Genomic DNA, 25420 nt, shown 5'->3' on the forward strand with positions numbered 1-25420 from the left:
GTATGGTAGGGGCTGGGGATGGGAGTTGGTGGTGAAGTGTTCTTCTCAGAAGAGCCCTCAATACTCAGAGAGGCGCTCTTCCCTAATGGGCGTTGGGAGCAGGGGCAGCTGCCCGGCGCCTGCTTGCTCCTGAAACACTCAGTTGCTTTTTACAAGGGCTTTCTCAAGGACGCTGGGAGGGGGCCAGCTTCCTTGGCAGGAAGCAATTAGGATGGAGGAAGGAGGCTGACCTGGCCTCAGGGCAACCATGAACCTAAGAAGGTGACTCAGAAGTCCGAGAACTTGGGGCTGCTATTCCCAGCTGAAGCCACACTGGGGGGATGGGGTGTCCTGTCTCCTGCCTGACTTGGATGTTTAAGATCTCCTAAAAAACTTGCCCCTCAGGCCCTCCTCACCTCTAAAGCACAAATCTGACCATGTCGACTCTTCAAAAGTCTCCCCTGCCCTCAGTATCATAAACTCCTTAAAAGTGTCTCAAGGTCCGGCACGATCTTCCACCTGCCGACCTCAAAAGCCTGTTCTTCCGCCACCTCCCTCTCCTGCACCCTACGTTTGAGACACCCTGAATTTCCCTAAGGGATCTCTTAGGCTTCTGCACCTGGACACAAGCCATCGCCCCTCTCTGGGCCACCCATTTATTGTCCCCTCTCGATGATCTCATCTGTGAAACCCAAACCTCAAACAGTGGGCCCCTGGTGGATACACAGTCCGCCACAGTTATCCTACAGCTTCCCCTGCGACTCCCTGTCCGATGAGCTGGACATCTGTGTGAGTCTCCAAGTAAAGCGGGCTGGATTAGTTGAGGCCAATTCAAACAAGCTCAAGTGAAAAGGGAGGCTTAGCCGCTCATGAAATTGGGAAGTTCAGGCTCTGCTGGATCCAGAGGCTCGATGTTGCACACCATCCCCTCCCTGCTTCTGCTTCCCTCTCCGTGTGACCTCACTGTCCTCCAGACTGGGCATTTCCCCTGATTTCTCACCTGCCTCAGGGGAAATGGGTTTCCAAACCCCATTGTCTCAAAGTAATAACCTCGGAGAAGAAAGAGTCAGATCTGTCAGTACTCCTATACGGAGAGTGGCCCAGCCGGGGCCACACGCTCATCCTTGGTGTCATCGCTGTGTCCAAGGATACAGGGTTCTACAACTGGTCAGGCCTAAGTCACATGCCTACTTCTGCGACCAGGGCCAGTTACCAGAAGAAGAGGGTGGGAAAGGTTGCTAGGTTGCTAGTCAAAAACAAACAAACAAACAAACAAACAAAAAACAGTAGCCACCAACTTTTGGGGGCCGGGGGGCATTTGTTGAAGTGCTATGGAGAATTTTATGGAAATTTAGAGGTGGGCACTGTAGCCAGGACCTCAGCTGGGACTTGGGCAACTGCTGGGACCAGAGGCAGCTCCCGCTCAGGGCAGCAGGGTCCTCTTCCGGGAGGTCTGTGCTGCCTCCTGCACATCGGCCCATTCTGCTCACAGAGCTTCTGCCCTCTTAGTTGTATGTTGCACATGACCACTGCTCACTCAGGCTCGCCCAGATCTCTCGGACACTGTTTCACAGCATCCTCAGCTTCACTCTCGTGAAGCTTTCCAGTCCCTGTTTCCCAATTCCCAATTCCGAAAGCTGATCTGGCCCAGGTCAACTTTTTAGCCCAGGCCCCACAAGTCAAAGGTCACTGGACAGCATGGGGATGGCTCACCCTTGTGTCAGGTGCTCACTCCCACCCAAGTAACCACCCCAGACGTTCTTCCTAAGTGGCCTCCTCCGCCTCCATGAGGCACCTGAGAATAATTGACCCCTTCCTAGAGTTTCATTATTTATTGCTGTGTAACAAGCGACCCCAAAACTTAGTGCTTGAAATGACTTTTTTCCCCCATGATTCTGTGGGTTGGCTGAGCTCTGCTGGGAGGTTTTCCTGCATAATGGCTGGGGTCACACCTCACTGGCACCGAGCTGGGGCTGGAACAGTTGCAATGGCCTCACTCATGTGCCCAGCAATTGATGCTGACAGTAGCTGGGGAAGTGACTGTTCTCCACTGGCTACTTATCCTCCAGGGCTGCTCCGTCTCACTATGTGGACTTTCTGGGAGGCAGTCCAGACTTCTTTACCTAGTAGCTGAATCCTAAAAGGGCAACAATGGAATCTGAAAGGCCTCTAAGGTTTAAGCTCAGAAACTGTATAACGTTGCTTCTACGGCATTCTATTAGTTAAAACAAGACACCAGGTCAGCTCAGAGTCAGTTCCACCTCTGGATGGGAGACATGTCAAAGTCATATCACTAAAGGGCAGGGAGGGTGGGAAAGAGTTTGGGGTCATCTATGGAAAGAATCTACCGAGGCTTGAGAAGGGGAAGTGGAAACACTTCCCCAATCCTAAAACTTTTTTTGTTATTATTTTCCCCTTCCTCCCACCCAAGGTTTGGTTAGTTCCTCCCAGGATGGCAGCGTCTGTCTGGGTCCCTCTGTTCCGTACCCTCTTCCAGGCAGATGCCCCCCAGGCTAAGCCAGCATTTTCTCCTGCTGCTCCTACCCACCTGTACACTCTTCTAGGCTCACACGGAGATGCCCCTTGTCCGTTTCCTGGCCTGTGCCTTGGGATGAAAGGCATTAATGTCTGCATCCAGGGTTCTCCACCAATGCCCTGAAACTCCAGGATGGTGGTCCACGTGTCTGATTCTGAGGCTTCTCTTCCACCCTCCATCCATCCAGCCACTTCATAGCCTGTAACTGAGCATCCCAAACTTGACAGCTGGGACCTGGGGGTGCGCGCCCTCTGCTGGCTATCGAGGGCCCAGCAAGAACTCGGGCTCAGAATCTCTGGGTGTCTCTCAGGTCGGGGTACCCCACCAGGCAGAGGAGAGCCTAGACTCAACACGGACTTCAAGGGCCCTTCTGCCTTGGTGGGGAAGAGCTGCCGGGCTGGAAGCGGGCTCCTGCTGGTAACGGGGCTGTGCATCCACTACCTCCTCTTCCGCGGAATGGACTACGGTTTAAGGGAAAGCCGCTCAGGGTCCCACGGTCATTGCAACAGAGGGGGAAAGGGTTAACTTTGGAGCGGGGCGGGGGACAGCTACCTTTTCATTTTCTCTTTTGTCAGGCCGCCCCTCTCCCCGCAGTCCTGAATCCGCAGCAGCCCGCAAGCCCCGCTTCAGGCCTCCTCCACCTGAGAGCCCGAGAGGCCAAACCCCGCCCGGCGCAACCACCCCATTCACCCCGGGCGCGAGGCGGCGGGGACGGAGAGCCCAGCTGTCCTCCGATCGCGCGCACCACCGCGGCAACACCCGGGCGCCCCGACCGAGAGCGCGAGCTTGGCACCGCCGCCCCCAGCCCCGCCCTCCCGCCGGCTCACTCGCCCACACTCCCCGCCGCTGCCCGTCCCCTTTTCACGCCCGGGACGCGCAGCCCAGCCCGGCGAGCTCCGAGTCTCCGCTGCCGCCCTCCCTGGTCGGGTCACAACCGGAGCATGGAAGCCGGGGAGCCCCGGGAACCCCGTGAGCCCGGGCCGGGGGCAGAGACCGCCGCGGCCCCGCGCTGGGAGGAAGCCAACGCTTTCTCCGACAAACTCGCGCCCAAGAAGAAACCCAAATCGGTAAACACGGGGCGTGCGGGTGGAGGGAGGGAAGGGGAAGGTCACCGGGGGGTGGGGCCGCAAGCCCCCCCCCTTCCCGGCACAGGGACCCGCGGTGCCCCTCCGCGAGGGGACGCAGGTCCTCAGCACCAGAATGCGCCCCGCCGTTGGCGCAGGCTCGGGTTTATTTTGGGAGCTCTGCTCCGTGTTTTTTTTTTTTTTTTTCGGGGCTCGTGTTCCACGCCAGGGTCCCCCTCCCCCATGCTGTCACCTGGGTGCAGCTCAAGGCCCCTCGGAGCGTCTCCGCCCCTCTCGGAGCAGGCTGCACGGGGCGCATTGGCAGTACTCGTTGGCAGTGCCGATCCGTGGCGCCGGGGTAGCGACCCGGGCCCTAGTAATCGGACTCGGGAAACCCGGCTCCTCGCTGTGCGCTCCGGTTTCTGCCGTGTGGGTACTTCTCTTCCGACCCGAGCCTCTCGGCTTGGGGTCTGGCTCAGGGCCCTGCGTCCTGGGCTGGGGTGCCGTGCTCCCTGCGTCCTAAGGGTGCACTCAGGGCTCTGCTTCCCTGGTTCTGGGCTCCCAACGCAGACCTCTGTGCCTCAGCTTTGGGCTCTGCTCCCCTCGCAGTGAGCATTAACGTCCTCTCTCCACCCGTGATGGTCTCAGCCCTGCAGAAGTCACAGAGGAGAGAGGTCCTCTTCCCATCCGACAAGTTGTTGATGAGGGCAAACAACCCTCATCAAGTTCTGGATTGGCCCCTGGGCCGCGCTCACCCCCTCAGAGCTTGCCGAAGAGACTGAGAATAGAGGCTGGCACAGAGCATCCTCCTGACCTTCAGTGTCCTGCCCCTACCCTCCAAAGACCCTACCCCAGGAGGCCCACCTGTCAACAGTCATTTTCTGCAGCTCTGCCAGGCCCCTTCGGCAACGCGGCTGAGGGATGGTGTAGGCTGAGTCCCCGCCTCAGGAGCTCACGCTGCACTGAGGGAGACCTTGCAAGTGCAGTGGGAGCAGAGGGAAAGGGGGACTGCCCACTAGGTTAGGCTCTGTAGAGGTGGCATTTGAGCTGACCTTTAAAGCCCAAATGGATAGGTTTTCCCAGACAGAGATAGAAACTGGGTGGGTAAAAGGCACGGGGACGCACCTGGGTGGGAGAATGCAGGGTCTTTGGGAGGAGAGTTGGAGGAGTGTCAGAGACCCAGGAAGGGCCCTGAGTGCCATGTTGAGGAGCCTGGATCTTATTCAGTGAGGCCAGGGGTTTTAAAACTAGGTTCCCTAGAGCCCCATGTTTTGGGGGTCTGCACACCTGTGAATCCAATTTATTTTCTTTCTTCTTCAAAGTATGTTTTAAACAATTTAAAATTTAAATTTAAACAATTTAAATTTTATTATGTATAATAAAACAACTCACTCAAATGTGTTATGCGGATGTTTTTGCACGTTGGAGGCCACTAACATTAATTTATGCTGGAGGCTGACTGTTATGATTATTATTATTTGAACATTTTGTTTATTTATTTATACTATATTTTACATTTTATTTTTAAGTATATTTTATTGATTATGCTATTATAGCCATCCCAATTTTTCCCTCTTTGCCCCCTTCACCTACCTGGTGCCCCTCTTCCCTCCAGCAATTGCCCCCTTAGTTATGTCTGTAGGTTGTGCATATAAGTTCTTGGCTTCTTCATTTCCTACACTATTAATATTGTCCTGTCTATGTTATACCTACCAATTATGCTTTTGAATCCCTGTACCCTTTCCCCATTCTCCCCCCACCCCTCCCAGCTGATAACCCTCCAAATGATTTCCATACCTATGATTCTGTTCTTGATCTGGTTGTTTGCTTAGATTTGTTTGTTTGTTTGTTTATTTGTTAGATTCAGTTGTTGATAGCTGTGAATTTCTTGCCTTTTTAATGTTCATAGTTTTGATCTTTTTCTTAAACAAGTTCCTTTAACATTTCATGTAGTAATAGTTTGATGATAATGAACTCCTTTAGCTTTACCTGGTCTGGGAAGCACTTTATCTGCCCTGTGATTCTAAATGATAGCTTTGCTGGATAGAGTAATTTAGGTTGTAGGTCCTTGCTTTTCATCACTTTGAATACTTCTTGGAAGTCTCTTCTAGCCTAGAAAGTGTTCTCTGAGAAATCAGCTGACAGTCTTATGGGAATTCATTTGTAGGCAACTCTATGCTTTTCTCTTGCTGCTTTTAAGATTCTCTCATCTTTAACCTTTGGCATTTTAATGATGATGTGTCTTGGTGTGGTCCTCTTTGGGTCCAACTTGTTTGGGACTCTCTGTGCTTCCTGGACTTGTATGTCTATTTCTTTTGCCAAATTAGGAAAGTTTTCTTCCATTATTTTTTCAAATAAGTTTTCAACTCCTTGCTCCTCCTCTTCTCCTTCTGGTATCCCTATGATTTGGATGTTGGCATATTTGAAGGTGTTCTAGAATCTTCTTATACTATCCTTGTTTTTCTAAATTCTTGTTTCTTATTTCTGTTCTGGTTGAACGCTTATTTTTTCCTCATGTTCCAAATTATTGATTTGATTCCCAGCTTCCTTCCCTCCATTATTGGTTTCCTAGAGATTTTTCTTTATTTCACTTAGTGTAATCTTCATTTCTTCCTTTCTGTTGTTGCCATACTCAACAAGTTCTTTGAGTATCGGTTCAGGATCAGCAGTGTTTTGAACTCTGCATATGATAGGTTGGCTATCTCTGTTTCATTTAGTTCTTTTTCTGAAGTTTTGTTCTGTTCTTTCATTTGGGCCATATTTCTTTGTCTCCTCAATTTGGCAGCCTCTCTGTGTTTGTTCTGTGTATTAGGTAGAACTGCCTTGACTTCCTGTAAAAGACACCTGTAAATTGTGTGGGTGGAGCCATAGGTAATCACCAAGGTGGGGCAACCTGCTTTACCACTTTGTGGCTCTGCGTAGGGGGAGGGGGAGGGCTCAGAGAAGAGACTGTGCTGCTGCCTGGCTTCTGGGGGTTTGCCTGGCATTTGCCTCCTTTCCAGTCATTTCACCCATTCCCCATATGCAACTTGTGCCCTTCCAGCTGTTGCCCTGGTGTTGAATCCCCAAGTGAGTGGGTTTGAGTATGTTTTAAGACCACATAAACCCTTTAAATGGAGTTTCCTGGAAATCTGTCAGTTTCTTCTGCTGCTCCAATCCCAAGTGCATTTTATAGCCAGAAGTTACTGGGATTTATCTTCCCAGTGCTGGAACCCTGGGCTGTGCAATCTGGCCTGGGGCTGGGATCGCTTGCTCCCTGAGTATCTCTCCAGATTTTTATCCACCACACATGAATGTGCGACCACCTGTGCGCCCCATTCCGCTGCACCTCTCCATGCCGCATCTTGTCTTCTCTCTGCCCCATCTCCAAGTCTCCATCCCTCCTACTCATCTGAATGAATGTGGCTTTAAAAAAAATAGATTTTGCTTATTCATTTTTAAAGAGAGGGGAAGGAAAGGACAAAGAGAGGGAGAGAACCATCAATGTGTGGTTGCCTCTCACGCACCCCCTACTGGGGAAGGCCCCTCAACCCAGGCATGTGCCCTGACCGGGAATCGAGCTGCCGATCCTTTGGTTCATAGGCCATCACTCAGTCTACTGAGTCACACCAGCCAGGGCTAGATGTAATTCTTTTTGTGGTTGCACATGGAAGCAAAGTGTGTCTACTTATGTCTCCATCTTGACCAGAAGTCCCTATCATTATTATTATTATTATTATTATTATTAGCAAACCTTAGAATAAAGCTTTTTCTGCGATCTGTTTAATAGAAGAGTATCTTGAGATTGCTGGCAATTATTGCTGAGCCTCTTGAGGCTTGTAGCTTAAAACAAAACAGAACAAAATACCTTTGATCATTTGCAGCCACTTATTGGTGTGAATCAGGGCTTTCTCAATACTGTGAAAAATCCAACAGTAAAAAAAACCCCCAACAAATGCAGAAACAAATTGACTAGATGACGAAGCCTAAGTCTGCACCAGTTAAGTCGGAATCCTAACTCCCAGTTTCCAATTTGTCATTATCCAAACAACTGTGTTGTTTTCATTGGTTGACATTATAATAAATACTTTATGTATGTGTAATACATTTGAATTTGTAAAATAAATTTATGCCAATAAGATATGGTAATATCTGGTTTACATATTGGGGTTTCCCCCAAGAGTTCATTTGAATGACAGGTCAACCTACTTTTTAAAAGAGCATGAAAACCATTATAGAGCGAGGCAGGGTTTTTCAGCAGGGGATTAACTTGTTTCCATTTTCATTTTAGAAGGATCACCCTGGGCAGTGCTGTGGATGGATTCAAGAGGGTGTGCCTGGCAGCAGGCAGGCTAGTGAGGGCGCTGGTCCCTGTCTGCAGAGCAAGTTAGACTACTCTCATGGCCTGTGGGGAGGCGGGGCGGGGGGGGGGGGGGCGATGGAGAGAAGGGGATGGGCGCTGGGAACCCAGGTGGTCAGTGGAGCTCCCCAATTCATTTCCTCCCCAAGTGCCAGAGAATCCAGGCACTCAGGCCCAGTTGTCAGTCACAACCTCTCTGTCAGCCCCTGACCCTCACAATGCTCTGAGCAGCAAGGCGCCAGGTGGCTTCCTGGCCCCTACTCCTTCCTGCCATAGCCCCTCCTCCCACAGGCTATTTTGGGGGCTTTAGGCCTCATGGGCCACATCAGGAGCTGGCTGGGCTCATTCTCATTCCCAGGAGCTTGAGCGAAGTATTTAAGCCTCAGATGCATAGGAGGCCCTCACCTCATGGGGCCAGAGGACTTCCTCAGTGCAGACCTATCTGTCTCACTCCTCCAGCTGCCCTTCTCCCAACAGCTCTTGGCCAAGTTCCGGTCTTGGTCCCAACGAGCAGAATCATATCAGCCTAAATGAGAGTTCCTCAGACAGGCGGGGTGGGGTTGTGCCGCCCTCCACTGTCACCCCATCGCAAGCCCCCATGTCAGAGGGGGCCACCAGCCTGGCCCCCACCCTGGTGGAAGGCAGAGAGAGTTGGCAGGCTAGTGCTCCCAGGCTGAGTTTCTGGTCTCGGGTGAGAGTCTTTCTGGCCTAGTTCCCAGACTGGAATCTGGACTTCTTTCCGATTTCTGGGGGACCTGTCCCAGGCTCACCTGATAACACGTGACAGGGTGGCCTTCCTCTGCAGCTGGGTCCAGGAGGGTCTCTGTGCGCTTGCTCCTACTCAACCCTGGTCAACCACTTTCACCTGTCCCTTCAGCTCCCCCTGCAGCCCGGGCTGCTCATCGCTTCCAGCTCACACCCTCTAGGCCCTCAGACTCCACCTCGCCTGGACAGTGTCGGAGCAGGCTGAGCGGGGAGGCGGGGTCCTGCCCTTGGGGCCTCCATCTGAGGTGAAGAGAGGCCTGCCCTTGGAATCCTCAGTGTGAGGGCACTGTGCCCCTCACCATTTCTCCCAAATCTGGAAAGAGGGGCTGTGTGGGAGGACTGTCCCAAGGAAGTGGCTGAAATAGCAGGGGTTGGGGTCTTCTGAGAGTTATTGAGAAGGGGCTTATGGGGGATGGGGTGCTGCTGTATAGAAAGAGGCCAGAGACTTCGGATCTTATCTTGGCTCTGCCCTGACTTTGCTGTGTGACCTAGAATAATTTTCTTTCCCTCTCTGGGCTAATTTCCCCATCTTTAAAAGAAGTGGCCCCAGCTGGCGTGGCTCAGTGGATTGAGTGCTGGCCTGAGAACCAAAGGGTTGCTGGTTCAATTCCCAGGCAGGGCAGATGCCTGGGTTGTGGTCCATGTCCCCAGTAGGGGATGCACGAGAGGCAACCACACATTGATGTTTCTTTCCCTCTCTTTCTCCCTCCCTTCACATCTGTCTAAAAAATAAATAAATAAAATCTTTTTTAAAAATAGAAGAAGTAGAGACTTCTGGAGCCAAGGTACCTGGGGTGGTTTTCTTGCAATGGCCCAAGGTGGGAGGGGATAGGGTCTAGGCAGGTCAGCCAGGGGGGACCCAGAACATGGCAGTCTGGCAGGGACTGTGGGACAGAGAGGAGTGAGACCTTGGCTGGCTGGCTGGCTGGTCGCCTGGGCTGGAGTGGCTGGCTTGGGAAACTGCCTGAAGGGGCTGGGAGGGCAGCCGATTCTCTGTCCTTGAAGGGATGGTGGACTCTGTCCCTAAGGCAGAAAGCCCAGGGGGAGGGACGCACTCAGTCGTGGTCCTGAAGGCCAACAGGCTTCCTGGGTCTGTAAGAGTAGGTCTCCCTTCTCTCCTAACTCCACACTTCCCATCTCTCACCATCCTTCTGTCACTCTTTCTCTAGGTCTTTTAACTTTATATTTTTCCTTGAAAGCTCACAGCTGCTGAAGGGGTTGGAAGGTACATGGCCCAAGGACACACAAACACAGGGTGGCGGCCAGCAACTGGGGCAGTACTTGAGCTGAGCCCCAGAGGAGAGGCACCTGTCCTGCCGCTGCCTTAGACTGGCCCTGCTGGCCTCAGACAGCGCCTCCGTGGGAATAAAAGCCAAAAGCAAACTGAGGTCTACTTCAAGAGCTTGGGGAACTCTTTGGTCTTCCATTCCAACTCTGAGGTTTTAAATCCTCACTAGCCACTTGCCAGTCATAGCTACTTAATATAAATTGATTAAAATTAAATACAACTAAAGATTCAGTTCCTCCATCTCACTAGCTGCATTTTCTAGTTACTCCATAGTCACATGTAGCCCCCTGGACAGCTCTGGACATTTCTAATATCTCAGAAAGTTCTACAAGGCAGTGCTCTTCTGAAGGATGGCACGGGTTTCTGCCTTGGGGACAGGTCACAAGCTCCATGGGGGCAGGGATCACACCTGTCTTGTTTCCTGCCATGTCCCCAGAACAATGCCTGTCACATGGTCATCACTCAGTGTTGTCAACTGATTGGAACCTAGGCTTGACTCCAGAAAGAAGCAGCGGGGCCAGTGCGTGGCCTGCAGGGCCATCGGGAGAAGGCCCCAGTGTGAGCCCCTCATCTGCAAAGTGGGAATCATGGTCCCATACAGCTCAGGTCACAGAGATGCAGTGGGACTCTGGGAGTCTGGGAGTCCCTTGGAAACCCACATCCTGACCCTCCCAGGGATCACCAAGGGCCCAGCCGCTGTCCATGATGGCACACCCCTGTCTCCATTCCACTGCAGGGGGCGAAGGAGTTCTGAGAGCTTCTGGGGCCCTGAGAGAAGGCCCTCTGCAACCAGGCACCTTCCTACTGTTCTGGGCTCACCTGTACCCCCACGCCCTGGGCTCTGCTCACCCTTGTGGGTGCACCATGTATGTGCACACCTCTTCACGCCTTCCTTCACCCTGCTCCTCCTCTACGTCTCGGCTCAAACGCCTCCTCTCCCGTGACAACTTCCTCTGAACCCCTGTCATCAAGACAAGGCTTTCACCTGTGTTCTGCCACTCATTTCAGTCCCTTCTGCATTGCTGTTTCTCCCCTCCCAGCCTGTGAGCTCTGGGGACAGGACCACCCCAGGCAGAGCCCAGGTATCTGGCACAAAGAACCAGTAAATGTTTGTCAAATTTGTGTCAACCAAAAAAATATATATTCTCAGAGCACCTGCTATATGTCAAGTAATCTGAACAGATTAGAGCACTTCACTGAAGTTTCTAGTTTGTGTAAAATTTTTCATGGCAAATATCACTTCTTATTGAAATATGTTACTCAAAAGTCCAGAGCCATTAAAAATTTACCGTGCTAGGTACAGTTCTAAGCACTAGACATACAATAAATTAACAAGATAGTCATAGTCCCTGCTCCCTCAGAACTTAGGCACAGTTCCTGCTTCCTCTCTAGAGCTCTGTCTAGAAATAGAAATAATTAAGTAAGCAATTATAACTTACCGTTGAATTTTACTAAAAAGGAAATGGAAAAATAGGAGAGGAAAAGAAAATGGAAGAGGTAGTACACCCATAACTAGGCGTGAGGGAAGGCTTCCTAGAGGCGGCACGTAATTTGAGACCCAAAGGTTGGGTAGACTTCAGCTGGGCTGAGAGTCAGGGGGAGTGCAGATCAGGCGGGGGAGTGGCAGGTGCAAAGGCTCAGAGAAAGATGGGAAGTTGTGCTCACACATGAGAGAGTCAGCGTGAGCAAAGCGGGGTCATGGGAAGGCGAGAGCGGAGAGAGAAGAAAGGGATCTGCCATGAAGAGCTTCCTACTCTACACTAAAGGCTACTGACTGGAGCCTGAGAGGAATGGACACCACTCAAGGGGAGGGGCACTCAACCAGACTTGAACATGGGAAAATCCCCTGGCAACAATATGGGTGACAGGTTAGAGGAGATGACAGATGGTGATGGACTGGGCTGTGGTAGGGAAGACAGAAGGAAGTAGATGGAGTCCAGTGGAGGTGACGGGCATTGGTGACTCATCGATAGGGGAAAGGAGTTAAGGAAGAGGGAAGACTTGCATTGACTTCTGGGCTCCTGGTTCAGGAGAGAAGTGCATGGTGGTGCTGAGCAATGGGATGAAGAAAGAGGAAGGAGTCCAGGTTTGGCGGTGGAGAGAGTGGCAGGGATTGAGCCTTGAGCACGTTGAGTTTGAGTGTCTGGTAGTCAAGTGGGACAGTTAGATGCATGAGTTAGGAGCGCAGGAGAAAGATCTGGGCTGGAGATAAATGTTGTCACATAGTTGTCATGTTTCCAAGCACAATTCCTCTGAAGGGCCTGTAGCTCCCATTGTATAGTGGAGACCAGAGACCACCTTGAGCATCAGCCACACTCTGTGGCTCCATACATTGTATTCCTTTTTCTGCTGTGTCCAGATGGCTGGCCAGATTGCAGACTCGCCGAGGACATGTCCCTGCCATCCCATCGTGCTTCTTAGTGGAGAGCCATCATCTCCGTCCCCAGCTGGGTCCTACACAGAGAGGGTCCTGTCCCAGGTCTGCCCCTGCCCAAGACTAAGCCTCCCCGGGCAGAGGCTGGGCCTGGGTTTACTTCCTGCCCCAGAGCCCAGAGAGGCTGGCACATGAGACCCACCTCGGGGGAGTGTGAATGATGGCCCTTCTCCTGCACCTCTGCAGCCCAAGCCTCAGAATGCAGTCACCATTGCTGTGTCCTCCCGCGCCTTGTTCCGCATGGACGAGGAGCAGCGGATCTACACGGAGCAGGGCGTGGAGGAGTATGTGCGCTACCAGCTGGAGCACGAGAATGAGCCGTTCAGCCCGGGGCCGGCCTTCCCCTTCGTGAAGGTGAGTGGCTGTCCACCACGAGCCGCATAGTGCCTTTGTGGGGGTTTGGAAAAAGCACTGCCATGGATGTCTGAGTGAGGAGGAGGGACCCTTGGGGAAGGTGCTGCCCCACGGGCGCACGGCTTGGCTAGGGGCAGAAGCATTGTGGGAAGACGAGGCCACCCGTTACTCCGGACCGATGCAGCCCCACACCAGGTAAACAGCCAGTCTGGTGAGCGGAACACAGGCTGGATTTCAGCATCCACTCATGCTTTCAGTGAATCAACCTGCGCAATGGCAGAGATTAGGAGGAGAAAGCCCCTGTCCCCGTCCTCCCCAACCCTGGCTACCGGCTGCAGATGTTCGTCCCTGGGGGTCTGAGCTGCAGGGCCCCTCTCCCTTCCAGGCTCTGGAAGCTGTGAACAGGCGACTTCGGGAGTTGTACCCTGACAGTGAGGACATCTTCGACATTGTCCTCGTAACCAACAACCACGCTCAAGTGGGTGTCCGTCTCATCAATAGCATCAACCACTATGGTGAGCATTCGGGATGGGACCGCGGGACACCCCTGCCAGACACCTGGGGGTGGGGCCACACCTCTGCAGGGTGAGGGTGTACCAGCTAGAACCCCAAACCCAGGAATGTGCTGATAAACTAGCTCTTAAAAACAACAACAGCAAGAAAAGCACCCAATTGTGGAATTGCCATTTCAGGGTGTAAGCACTCCCACCATGGCTGATTTCAAGCTACCAACAGCTGAACAATCAAATTGGCTCCCCAAGCCCCAGGATGTTTAACATTCAGTTCCTGCGAGTCAGCAGCAGCCAGCTGCAGCGCGCCGCCGCTCGGCCCTGCTCCTATGCGATCGGGCAGGGCACTTGCAGTCGCGGTGCCTCGGCGTCTCCGACTGCAGTGGGGCTCCCGGGCCTCACAAAGCTGCTCGGAGAACAGGTGCAGTCATCCGAGTGAGTGGGGCTTGGTGGCCTAATTCAAATTCTTGATTGAAAGTAATAGAGCCTCCAGAGCCAGTTTAAGTGGGAAAAAACATCTTCTGTGAGTTTATAGGAGTGCGTCTCAGAACCACTGGAAATCTCTCCTGGGCTGTTCTCTCTGGGGGCCACAGGAGCCTCCTTATTTCTGCTTCTCTCAGCAAGTCTCTGTCTTTGTTTCGTTTTTTTGTTGTTGTTTTTTTGTTTTTCCTGCCTCTCTCCCCGAGCTAGGCAGGCTTCTCTGCTTTTCCTGAACGTGGCCAAAATTTGTAAGTGTACAAGTCTTTGTTTTAAGCAACCAAGAGAGTCCAGTTGGCATTTTTTTTATCCTAATTTCAAATTGCTGGGAGCAGGCGTTATATTCAAAATATTTAACCGCCTGTGGTGTAGGCGCGGAGTAATCCAGACAGCTCCTGCAGCACCGGAGCCTGTCCAGTAGCACTCCTGCCGTGCACCGCGTTACCCCTTCCGTTGTGGGTTGTCCCGCGTAAGGGATGCGGTCGTGTTGGGCTCAGTGGACTCAGAGCAGCGGCTGTTCACCAACCAGCAAATATTTTACAACCTGTGCAGATATAGGTACTGGGTGGCTCTCAGCCCAGGCTGTGAGAGAATCTGATTGGCCTAGCTGGGGTCAGCTGTCTGTCCCTATCCAATCAGCGAGGGCCAAGAGGGTCAGTCCTGGTTAGGGACCCACCTTGTCTAGTACTGGAATTCCCTGGCAAGAGGATGTTACTGTGAGCCCGATAGCTGCTCCAGAGACCACTCCAGTGCCCCACCAGCGCTCAGAGCCAAGACAGTGTCTACTGCACCTGGAGGGACCGCGGCAAGGCCCTAAGGGTTGACTCGGGCATGGCCTGGCTGTTCTGTTTCCTCCCCAGACCTGTTCATCGAGAGGTTCTGCATGACGGGTGGGAATAGCCCCATCTGCTACCTCAAGGCCTATCACACCAACCTCTACTTGTCAGCTGATGCGGAAAAAGTTCAGGAAGCCATTGATGAAGGTGAGTGAAACGGGGGAGGGGGAACATGGGGAGTCTGGCAAAGGGGTCCCTGAGGTGGGAGGCCGGGTCCTAAAGCCCTGAGCAGGTGCTAGGGGTTGTGGTGGTCACTGGAAGGGGGACTGCCTTCCTTAATTCCTATGACCTGTCCCATAGACTCTGAGAACAAGGCCCACCTATTCTACTTAATCGCCCACCTATTCCACTCTCCCACCCCCTGCCCTACCACATTGAGGATGCATTTACTCATCAACCATCACCCTGGCTTCTATTTCCATGGAAGCCCTCCTTATAGCCCAGAAAGACACTGCCTCTGAGGAATCTTCCAGATCAGTAGGAGTTCTGATTCCTGTGTGACCATGGGCAGTGAGGAGAAAGATAAGTTTCTAGTCCAGCCTGAGCAATGAGTGTGGTCTGGGAAATGGCCAGCACTCCAGCAGCTGAGGCGAGTTTAGGAGACCCGGCCACAAGTTCTGACAAAGAAAACTTTCCTTCGTGTGTCCTTTTCAAGGGGCAGTGTTGGGCGGCAGCCGTAGCCTTGGTCCTCTGGCTCAGGCCGACAGGCCCCACCGCCTGAGCGGGCTTGTCAGGCTACGCACTACTGGCAGGTCTATCGACCAACAATATATTCACTTTTCTCTTCCTCCTCCATGCTGTCTCCTGCCTAGAAGCCCGATGCCTCACTCCTCTGAGCTGCTCGGGCCTCTAGAGGGCTCTTTAACCAGGGACCAGAAGCCATTTCCCTGCACAGATGTCACACCCTCTGGTCGGGGCCATGGCACTGGCCTGCCTGTGTATCTCTGTATGTCTGCAATCTGAGCTCAGGCTGGAGAGCAGGTGGAGGTCAGGGGGGTGGCCCTGCTCGGAGTAGGGCTGGTTTTGGTTCATCCTGGCTCTAGTACTGGCAGAGTGGAGAGGGTTCCTGGCCTGATGCCCAGGGCCTGGTCCTACTTATAACATCCTCAGGCTCCAAAGTTGCTGCGGGGTTGGCACTGCTCACCTCTCCAGAGCTCTGCCTACACCCAGCCCCTCTGGTCCCAGATTCACAAAGAGCAGGGTTGAGGTGGCCTTTGGAGAGATGAAGGGTAGGGAATGGGCTGAACCGGCTAACCAGGCCTCCAGCCTCCACGCACGGGCTCTCTCATCCATTGCAGCTCTAGCCTGGAGCCCGGGTTGTCGGCATCCTTGACCTTCTGGAGAAGCAGAGAGTCTGTGTCACAGTCAAGTATAATTAGTGCTGCCCCTATGGCCACCCACATTGCTTCAAAGAACCCTGAACGGCCAGGCTATCCTGAGTAGGACACACCTGGGTGCCTTCGTGACAGTAGAATTAAGGTACCCACGCCCACTTCACCCCAGGCTGCAGCTCAGCTGCAGTTCCAGCTCCAGACAGAGCTCAGCTCCAGACAGAGCTGAGACATCCATCCTTGGGTGGAGGCAGAGCAGGCGAGGGCCTTGTCAGAATCAACAGCAAGAGAGGGAGGCCAAGCCAGGGTCCGGGCTCCTGCCCAGCACCCCGTGGGTCTGTATCAACAGTCCGTGAGGAACTCCAGGAAGGACATCAGCAGCCCTTCCAGCCAGGACTGACGTTCCGACAGCCCATGCCAGCATGACCTCACTAGATATTAAGGTATTGACATTCTTCCATACTGGTTGACAAGTGGCTCCTGCCCTGAGTCCTCTAAGTGTCCTGCTGTTGCCTGGGGCTCCCTCAGACCTTCCCGCACACCAGCAACTGAAGGGAACCTCGGGCTTAGGCCAGAGCCCTCAGACCCCTGCTCAGGGCAAAAGCTACCATCCATTCTTATGGCCAGGTTTTAAATATCTCAAATCTTAGCCCTCATTTATCTTGTTCCCTCTGAGCCCTGAGTGAGGCAGGTAGGGCAAGGATAGTCTGAGACAGCCCTGTCCTGGCCCCAGGTGTCAGGGAGCCCCATTGTCAGGATGAAGGCAGACAACATTCGCCTCTCTCCACCCAGGGATCGCAGCTGCCACCATCTTCAGCCCCAGCAGGGACGTGGCCGTGTCCCAGAGTCAGCTGCGCGTGGCCTTCGACGGGGACGCGGTGCTCTTCTCGGACGAGTCGGAGCGCATCGTCAAGGCCCACGGGCTGGACAGGTTCTTCGAGCACGAGAAGGCCCATGAGAACAAACCCTTGGCTCAGGTGCTCCACACAAGCCCCAGAACCCCTGAGTGGAGCAGGGCAGCTCCCCAGAGCCTGCCCTTGGCTGGAACCTCCAGCCCAGAACCAAACTCAGAGGTTGGCCTAGAATCTAGGCGGGTCTGCTCACCAAGCCTTCAGTCTTCATCCCTCTCACTTGGCCCCTGGCTCCCCTCAGTGAGCTTCTACCCCTTCCCCGAGCCCCTGCCCCCTCATTGCAGTCCCATCCTCCCTCTGAAGCCCCCATCTTCTCTCAAAGCCCCTCTCTGAAGCCTCTACCTCTTCTTTGCAGCTCCTTGCTGAGGTCTCCATCCCTTCTCTGTCTTTTTAAAATTTTTATTTACTAGATTTTAGAGAGGGGAAGGGAGGGAGAGAAACATCAATAGGTTGCCTCTTTTACAAACCCTGTCCAAGGACCAAACCTGCATGTGCCCTGACCAGGAATCGAACCAGCAACCTTTTGCTTTGCGGGACACTCCCAGCCACTTAAGCCATACTGGTCAGGGCCTCCATCCCTTCTCTACAGTCCCCCTCGCCCTCTGAAAGCCTCACCCTCTCTCTGGAACCCTCGTCCTCTCTCTGAGTTTCCCCCCACCCCTCTGAGTAGTCTCCCCTCCTCTCAAGAAGCCCCCGCTTCCCTCACTGGAGGAAAGGGAACGCTGGACTGGCGCTCCTCACCTGGGCAGGGAGATCCAGCTGGGCGTGGGGTCTGGGGCAGCCCCTCTGCTTTGGGCCAACCAGCCCCAACTACCTCCTGCCATCCATCCCTTGACAAGGGGCTCAGGGACCCCCACTCAACATCCTACTGCTCAGAAGTCTCCCTGAGAGCAGAATACGCCCTAGCCCCTGGTTACGATTCCTTGGGGTTGGAGCCGATGGAATTCTCCAGGCCTCCCGGGAGCTCCTATTTGTGATTTTTAAAAAGATTTTATTTCTTTATCTTTAGAGGGGAAGGGAAGGAGAGAAGGAGAGAAATATCAATGTATGGTTGCCTCTCGTGAGTCCCCTGCTAGGAACTGGCCTGCAACCCAGGCATGTGCCCTGGCTGGGAATCAAACTGCGATCATGTGGTTTGCAGGCCCACACTCAGTCCACTGGGCTACACCAGCCAGAGCCTATTTGTGATTTTAACAAAAATCTCCATCATCCCAGATCCCCTCTCACCAAGACTTCAGCAGGCTCTAGTCTTGGCCCTGAGCATTCATTTCACTCCCGTTCTCATTAATTCCCTCCAACACCTTTGGGAATCAGGGCAGGACTGTGTTCCCGCTACGTGGCAGGCAGAGCCCAGGAGATCACTGCTTTCCCCAGTCTCCCAGCAGGTGAGGGGTCTCCAAGACTGGAAGCCCGCCTCTCCTTATTTCCAACTGCTGTTGTAGTTTTCTTTTCTTTCTTTCTTTCTTTCTTTCTTTCTTTCTTTCTTTCTTTCTTTCTTTCTTTCTTTCTTTCTTTCTTTCTTTCTTTCTTTCTTTCTTTCTTTCTTCCTTCCTTCCTTCCTTCCTTCCTTCCTTCCTTCCTTTCTTTCTCTCTCTCTCTCTTTTTTTTTTTTTTTACCATTGTCTGGTTCTTTACTCACATGTCCTCATTAACCTTCATTGTTCCCAGCACCATAGAGAGTAAATCCTTTCCCTGACCCCAGAGAGCCAGAGCATGACACCGTGAGCCAGTTGCACCCTGGTCTGTCTGTCCCTGTGCTTCGCAGCTGGAATCCATTCTGCCTGGAGGATATTTTTAATATCCTCCCTGCCGGGGAACACAGAAGGTCACACTTACTGAGCTGCAGGACAGACACCCATTTTCCCCGGGGGGCGCAGAGATGGACACATGGAGTAACAGCTGTCCTGGTGCAGTTATTCTGACACAGACTGTCCCGTTGATGCACACAGTGGCCTCAGCAGGCAGAGCAGGGCTGAGAGATGTGGGGACCTTGACGAGCTTTCCCACGCCAAGCATCAAGACATGAGTGCTTTAGGGAGGAGCCCAGCTGGAGAGGGAGCAAATGTTTGCGAGAGGGGTGCGCTCACAGTCTTCCCTTGCCTTCTCATAGGGACCTTTAAAGGGCTTTCTGGAGGCTCTGGGTAGGCTGCAGAAGAAATTCTACTCCAAGGGCCTGCGGCTGGAGTGCCCAATCCGCACCTACCTGGTGACGGCACGCAGCGCGGCCAGTTCTGGGGCCCGGGCTCTCAAGACCCTGCGCAGCTGGGGCCTGGAGACAGATGAAGCCTTGTTCCTTGCGGGGGCGCCCAAGGGCCCCCTGCTCGAGAAGATCCGCCCACATATCTTCTTTGATGACCAGATGTTCCATGTGGCTGGGGCTCAGGAGATGGGCACAGTGGCTGCCCACGTGCCTTACGGTGTGGCCCAGACACCCCGGCGGACTTCACCTGTGAAGCAGACCCCAGCGACACAGCAGCCAAGCTGCCAGCCTCGCTGACCCTCAGTGCTCCCGGCGCAGCTCCCTGTCACACTTCGACATGTCATCCAGTGGACTGACCCTCCTAGTCCCTTACCACACTGCCTTGCTGCATGTCTGCCCTCATCCCTGAGTGAGGTACTGGTAGGCAGTCATGAAGACTCGGCTGGCATTCTCACCAGCTCTCATTCCGGGCCAGCTCTGGGCCACGACGCTGGCCAGGAAAGTAAGACTGTGGCTCACTTCAGGGGGAAGTGGATGGCACTGGGCAGGGGAGGGTCCAAGGAGCCAGGATGCCTGCAAAGGGCCCCGGGGGTGGAATCCAGCCCCGTATAGTTCGAAGAGCACTGAGTCGAAAGAGAGGGGATCTGACCGCTGTGCTCCATCCTGGCATAAAATGCATGACTTTGACCAAGTCCCTCCCCTACGTGGGCCTCAGTTTCCCCATCTTTTAGGTGGTTTTCAAACTCTCCTTTAGCTAAAGAAGCTTGGTTTTATAAGATTGTCCTCTTTGAAGGAAGCGTTCTGTGCCAAGGCTGCTGCTGGTCTACACAGCACCTTTGTGCAGATTACACAAGGACGCTGTCTCTAGAGTGAATTACGCAGAGAAGGCCCTTGCTCTGGGCTGGCCGTATCCACGCTGGGCACACAGCCTGCCCAGCAGGATGTGAGGGGGATGTCAGCCCCCACTAGGCTCCTCAGCCCAGAGGCCTTTGTCAACTGGGCAAAATGCACAATCATCCACAGCAACCCCACCTATAATTTTACCCGTTTGGAAACCACTGGACAAGATGACCCATTTGCTTCCTGCGATCCTCTAATCTGTCTCATCAGGGGTCAGCTGCTGCCAGGTAGGGGGTGTCTGTGAAAGGAGTGAAGGAGTGGATTAAACCTGCATGCAAACTCCGGTCCAGCCAGCAGGGGGCACTGCAGGCACTTCCGGGGGAGCAGATTTAGTGGCAGCCTGCTCGGTGCTTCCATTGCATTTGCTTGTAGCCAAAGTTTGGTTCCTGCCTGCGAAGCCTCTCACCTCAACTCTCACTCCTTAATTATTGCATCCTGCTGTGTCACTGAGCAGCCCTGCCAGCGAGGGGAAAGGTGGAGTATCGGGGTTTACTGCTGTGGGCCCAGGGGCCGAGAGCTCAGTGGGTGAAGTGGGAGGTTGTCCAGGCTGAGCCTGAGGGAAGGAAGGCCTTTCTGGGGTGATGTGTGGTGTGTGAGAGGTCTGGTCTGTGGCCGTGGCCAGTTAGAGAAGAAAGGAGCTGAAATGTGCACTAGAAGCTTCTACAGCTATGAAATTGTGAGTGGAAGTAATGAGCTCTCCATCACTGGGATGCGTGCAAGGGACACTCATGAGTCCTGCACCCTTGCAGGAGCGCCTGCAGCCCCTTTGTCACCACTTCCAGGGTAGAATTCTCACTGCTTGACGAGTCAGCCTCCTCCTTTGGTGACCAGCCCTGTTCTCTCTGGAGGAATGGTGGGCACCAATGGCTGGTCCCTTGGGAAGACCTAGGGGTGTGAACAGACATCTCTACAAGTGGGGACTGATTGCCCAGTTCCTGGGGGACTCCTAGCTGTGATCAGGTGCTTTGTGAAGAAAGCCGAAGGTACTGTCAAAGTGGGCAGGAGCCTGGAGGTGTGTGTGGGAGAGGGGGGTAAAGAGCCATCCAGGGTGTGACCTTTGTCCTTTTGAGGATGCACAGGTTCTGGGCAGAGCAGGTAGGGCAGTCGTTGCAGAAGGATCATCCGGGAAGGAGAAAAAAGTGCGAACACAAAGATGGTTCTTGAAATGAGCAATAGTTCGGCCAGAACTGAAGTGCTTGGCTGGGCTTTTGCCATCAGCGCCTGGAGGCGGGTACTGGGGTGGAAGGGCAAGGCTGTGCGGAGTGCCGGGGCGGATGCCCGGCACTGACCACCATATCGGGGAAGGGCAGGTGATGAGGGTATCTGCATAGGGTCCTTTTCATCCACAGCCACAATCTTTTGGGGCAACAGTGGAGGCTTTCAAGGCAGAGGGCCTGTTTTTGAGCTCCTTCCTCTACGCATGCTCCAAACCAGCCAGAGATATTATGAGACCTAAGGGGAAATAAGAAGGAAGTCAGAGAGCTCAACCCAAGTCACCTTTGATCTCGGCTGAACCACAGACACATCTGCCCGCCATCCCCTCAGTCAGAATCGCCCCCTTGGATGAGCCTCCAGGGCTCCCAGAGCCAGCCGGTAGCCCACAGACTGGTGGGTAGGCTATGCGATCAGGGTGGACAGTGTGCCCTGTGAAAGCAGACCAGATGTCGCCTAATTAAGATAAACCCAGGGATTCTGGGAACTTCGAAGTTCTGCCCTGGGGCCTTAGTGATAAATGCTGCTGATTCTTCCAAGTCTCTCTGGAAGCCAAAGATAAGGTGCAGTAAAAGCCTGGATCACAATGGAGCCACCATTAATAGGCACAGACAGGCCTGGGCAATGAGAGACAGGAGGGTCCAAATTCTATTACTGAAGCCATAAATGAGCATCTCAGGTCTGAAGGAAAAAAAACACACCAAACTTTCAGAGATTGGAATAAAGGTCGGAAGTTCTGAGGGCAGGTTTAGGCAGCAGCCAGACACATCTGATTGTTTCAAGGGCTGAGGGGAAGCATTCACCAGGCAAATTAAAAAGCCAGGTGGGCACTAAAGTCTCAGACCCCACATGCTCTGCAGTACTGGTCCCAGACACCGTAGCTCCTGGCAGCCTAGACCCCTGCAGCCAAAAGCATCGCAGCCCAGCGGGTCTTGCAGAACTTGTCCCAGGAAAGGCTTGCAACAAAGTCCCAGGCCCACTGGAAACTGCCACCTAGCAGAAAAACAGAAGCCCTAATATAAGTAAGCCCTGAGACTGCTAAGATTGCAAGACACCCCTCTCCCCTTCTCGAGAGCCCTATCAGAATGGTGAGGGTATAGCAGAAAATGCCAGAATAAATCAAAACTAGTAAGAAATTCAAATCCGAGATGGATCTGGCATTATAATGATATTCAACTGGTGTGCACCAGTCGGGCTAAACTGGTGCTTAAAATACTGAAATGTCTTCAGAATGTTGGTAAATGGCTCTGGACTTAGTCCCTGAGTGGGTCTGAACGATTGCCCTGGTCCCTCCACTGTGACTGCTCCCTCTTCCCACCATCCAGTTAAAGGGGCATCTCAGGCAGCTTCCAGGAGGCTGCTGCTGCAAAACGGCCAGTGGTGCCCCTGCTGGTTCAGAGAAGTAAGCAAGTGCCCAGTCACATAGCTCATAAGTGGCAGCACAGGAGCTCAAGCCGTCGCTGGCTGGCTGCCCAGGCTTCCAATCATTTTGCCCCAAGGCCCAGACGTGTGCAGAGAGGTGACAATAGAAGATTCATAACAAAGTAGTTCACCAACAGCCTGTTAACTCACTGACCTCCTGCATGTTAAAATGCTTAATATACGTAAGTGGGTACATTTTTAAAATAGCTTCCTAAACAGCTAAGACAAATTGAAATTAGAGTCAGATATTAACAGAGCCTTTAAGCACCTCAACACCCCCAAGTTCTGAGGAACCCAGTTTAAAGACCCTGAATTGGGCTAATTCAGGGTTGGTAGACCATGGTTCCTTGGGTCAAACAGAACCCACTACTTGTTTTTGTAAAAATAAAACAAAAAACAAAACTCTTTTATTGGAACACAGCCATGCCTCTTTGTTTATATATATCAATGGCTGCTTTCACACTACAATAGCAGAGGTGAATTATTTCAACGGAGATCGTGAAGCTGAAAATATTTATCTGGCCCTTTACAGAAAAAGTCTGCTTTCTCTGTAAAAGCAGAACCCAGGGGCTCGGGCAAACCCCCTCAGCTTGCTCATCAGTGGGAGAGACCAGCTCACACGCACCTAAGCACTCGGAGGCAGAGGCTGACTCCCCTGACGAGGGGGCAGCACGGGGCGCTGAGGGGAGCTACTGCACATCTGTGAGCGTTGCTGGGGCTAGGGAGTCCCACAGGCACCAGCTAAGTACCTCGATGTTAAACACAGCAGACCCTTGCTTGTCATGTGAGGAGCTGAGATTTCGAGTTTTGACTACTTTCAAGTGACCTGTAGCTGGTTGTAGTTCAAAATGTGGTTGATGCACAGATTTGACTTGAGTGTGCCCCCCGGCTGATGGGCCAGGGGCAGGGAGCAGGGCTCCTGTCTAGGGCTAAGCCCAGCTGGTTGTCCAGCATCTGCTCAGGGTGGCTTTGTTCTTGATTTGTCACTGCCTTTGTGGGGCCACTTGGGAATGATGGACACCAGTGGGTGGATGGGCTTTCGTTAAATATGAATTTCGGGTAAAGTGAAGTGCCCAGCGTGGACTTCAGTGCTCAGATCTGACAGGTCATCCATCGCTCTCTGCAGAAGCAAAAACAAGCTCTTCACAAGGACGGTCCCTATGAGGCCTTAGTTGGCTCAGGAGTCACTGATCAAGTGAGAGCGAAAACTCCAGTGAAAACTGGGATGGCAGTCTTCTTGTGCCGTGAGGTGTGGGCAAGAAACACACCTACCTCATGATAGAATTGTGGAGCAGGAGAAATCTGCACATTTACGGGTTTACCAAGGTTCCAGGATCCATGGCAAGAACACGTTCGGGAGCCGCCCTACCTACAGCCACGGTTGCTGTCGCTGTTCCATCATGATGCCCCTCCGCTAAGCCCAGGCATCCTGGGCGGTCCCTACCAGTGCGCTGGAGTGGGCATGAGACGAAAACGTATTTTGCCATCTGCATTGGATAATGGGTGGGGCATGCAAGACCATGAATGCTTATTTTCCGATGCTGTAGTGCGACTCCGAGATTACCAGGGTCTCACCCCACTCTCGAAGAACAGGAAGAGGGAGAACGGCAGGCGGCGGCTTCCGGGGGAGTGCGGCGAAGCAGTGTTCCAGGTTTCACTCGCTCTCCAAGCGAAGTGCAAACACCCCTCTTGCCAGTAGGTGGCGCTGCAGACGCGCACTCAGCTGTTCGTGGTGGTAGTTGATAGTGGTTTTGTTTACTGGTTACTTTCCTCTCCTTCCATAGTACTTGGTGCTGTGTTGGACTCTCGCAGGTAGCTTAGCCAAAGAGTATTGTACTTTAGATGCTCTGAAAGTGTTTGTTAAGTGTACCTGTCTGAGGTGCTAATTGCTCTTACCAACAATTGTGGTGATGTGTATGGACACACTCAGTGTGCGTCACAGGATATAAACTGTGCCCGTGTTTATGTAGGTGTGTGTATCGGGTAGGCTATCTCTGCTGAGTTATCGTGTGTGTGTGTGTGTGTGTGTGTGTGTGTGTGTGTGTGTGTGTGTGTGTGTGTGTGTGTGTGTGTGTGTGTGTGTGTGTGTGTGTACAAGATGGTTATCTGTTGACTAAGTGTCCCGGGGGCCCCACACACTGATGGCCAGCCCAGCCCAGCTTCCCGGGACTAGTTCTGGCTATTTCTACCATCTTGTGGGCATTTACACAGGTGCCGCATGGGGGCGCTGAGGCCCGGCCCTTTCTTTCTCTCCAGCTTCTCGCCTCAGGCCGACAAGGTCTTGGCTTCTACCACTCTACCTCCCAGCTCTACCCCCTGCTGCCTTGAGAAGGAAATAGTGAATCTGTGCCAAACACCCCTTTGGGCTGCATCTGCCTCATCATCTCCGCTTGTTTCTCCCCTCCCCCTCACTGTTCAGGGCCAGCATGTCCAGTTGGGAGGATGGTGTACTGCACAGATCCAGAGGGAGCCATTCACACTATGACCTCAGTGGTACCTCCTAGGCAGCTGCAAAACCCACCGACTGTGCGCAGCTGCCCGGGTCACTTCATGGCCATGGAAGGGGAAGCTGCCTTTTTCACTGCACCCGCTTCTAGCCTGGCCCAGAAGTGATTTACCCTTGGCAGTGGTCAGGAAGCATCTCCCTGACCGGCCACCCCTCAGAGGCCTTTGGGATTCAATTTGAGAAAGTAGAACATAGCTGGCAACTTTTCAGTTACTCGTCTGTAAGACAAGCCGAAGCTCTGCAGACTGGGGTCACTGACTCCCACGCTCCAGGCAGATGTGCCTTCAACGGGCGGACTGTGGAGATGAGTCTGCCATGGAATTAGGGAAAAGGGTTTGGGGCTAGACTTATAACTGC

The 25420-nt window shown here is 53.1% G+C and overlaps 1 protein-coding gene across 1 annotated transcript; it reads left to right on the plus strand.

Annotated features, from left to right (window-relative positions):
• Nucleotides 1-3362: 3362 nt before the first annotated feature.
• Nucleotides 3363-24590, plus strand: NT5C1A (5'-nucleotidase, cytosolic IA). The gene is made up of 6 exons (XM_053660716.1): nucleotides 3363-3582; nucleotides 12592-12759; nucleotides 13145-13274; nucleotides 14606-14728; nucleotides 16705-16889; nucleotides 18934-24590. Exons 1-6 carry the CDS (start codon nucleotides 3457-3459, stop codon nucleotides 19318-19320), a joined length of 1119 nt encoding a protein of 372 aa, XP_053516691.1. The 5' UTR covers nucleotides 3363-3456; the 3' UTR covers nucleotides 19321-24590.
• The last annotated feature ends 830 nt before the right edge of the window (nucleotides 24591-25420 follow it).

The sequence above is a fragment of the Artibeus jamaicensis genome, unplaced genomic scaffold (genome assembly GCF_021234435.1).
Source record: "Artibeus jamaicensis isolate MK-2021 breed Jamaican fruit bat unplaced genomic scaffold, CSHL_Jam_final scaffold_847, whole genome shotgun sequence".
Taxonomy (NCBI): Eukaryota; Metazoa; Chordata; class Mammalia; order Chiroptera; family Phyllostomidae; genus Artibeus; species Artibeus jamaicensis.

Coding starts and splice junctions, on each gene's coding strand:
- NT5C1A (XM_053660716.1), top strand. CDS start 3,457: ATGGAAGCCGGGGAGCCCCGGGAACCCCGTGAGCCCGGGCCGGGGGCA. Junction 14,729..16,704: donor TCAGGAAGCCATTGATGAAG/GTGAGTGAAACG, acceptor CTCTCCACCCAG/GGATCGCAGCTGCCACCATC. Junction 16,890..18,933: donor AGAACAAACCCTTGGCTCAG/GTGCTCCACACA, acceptor GCCTTCTCATAG/GGACCTTTAAAGGGCTTTCT.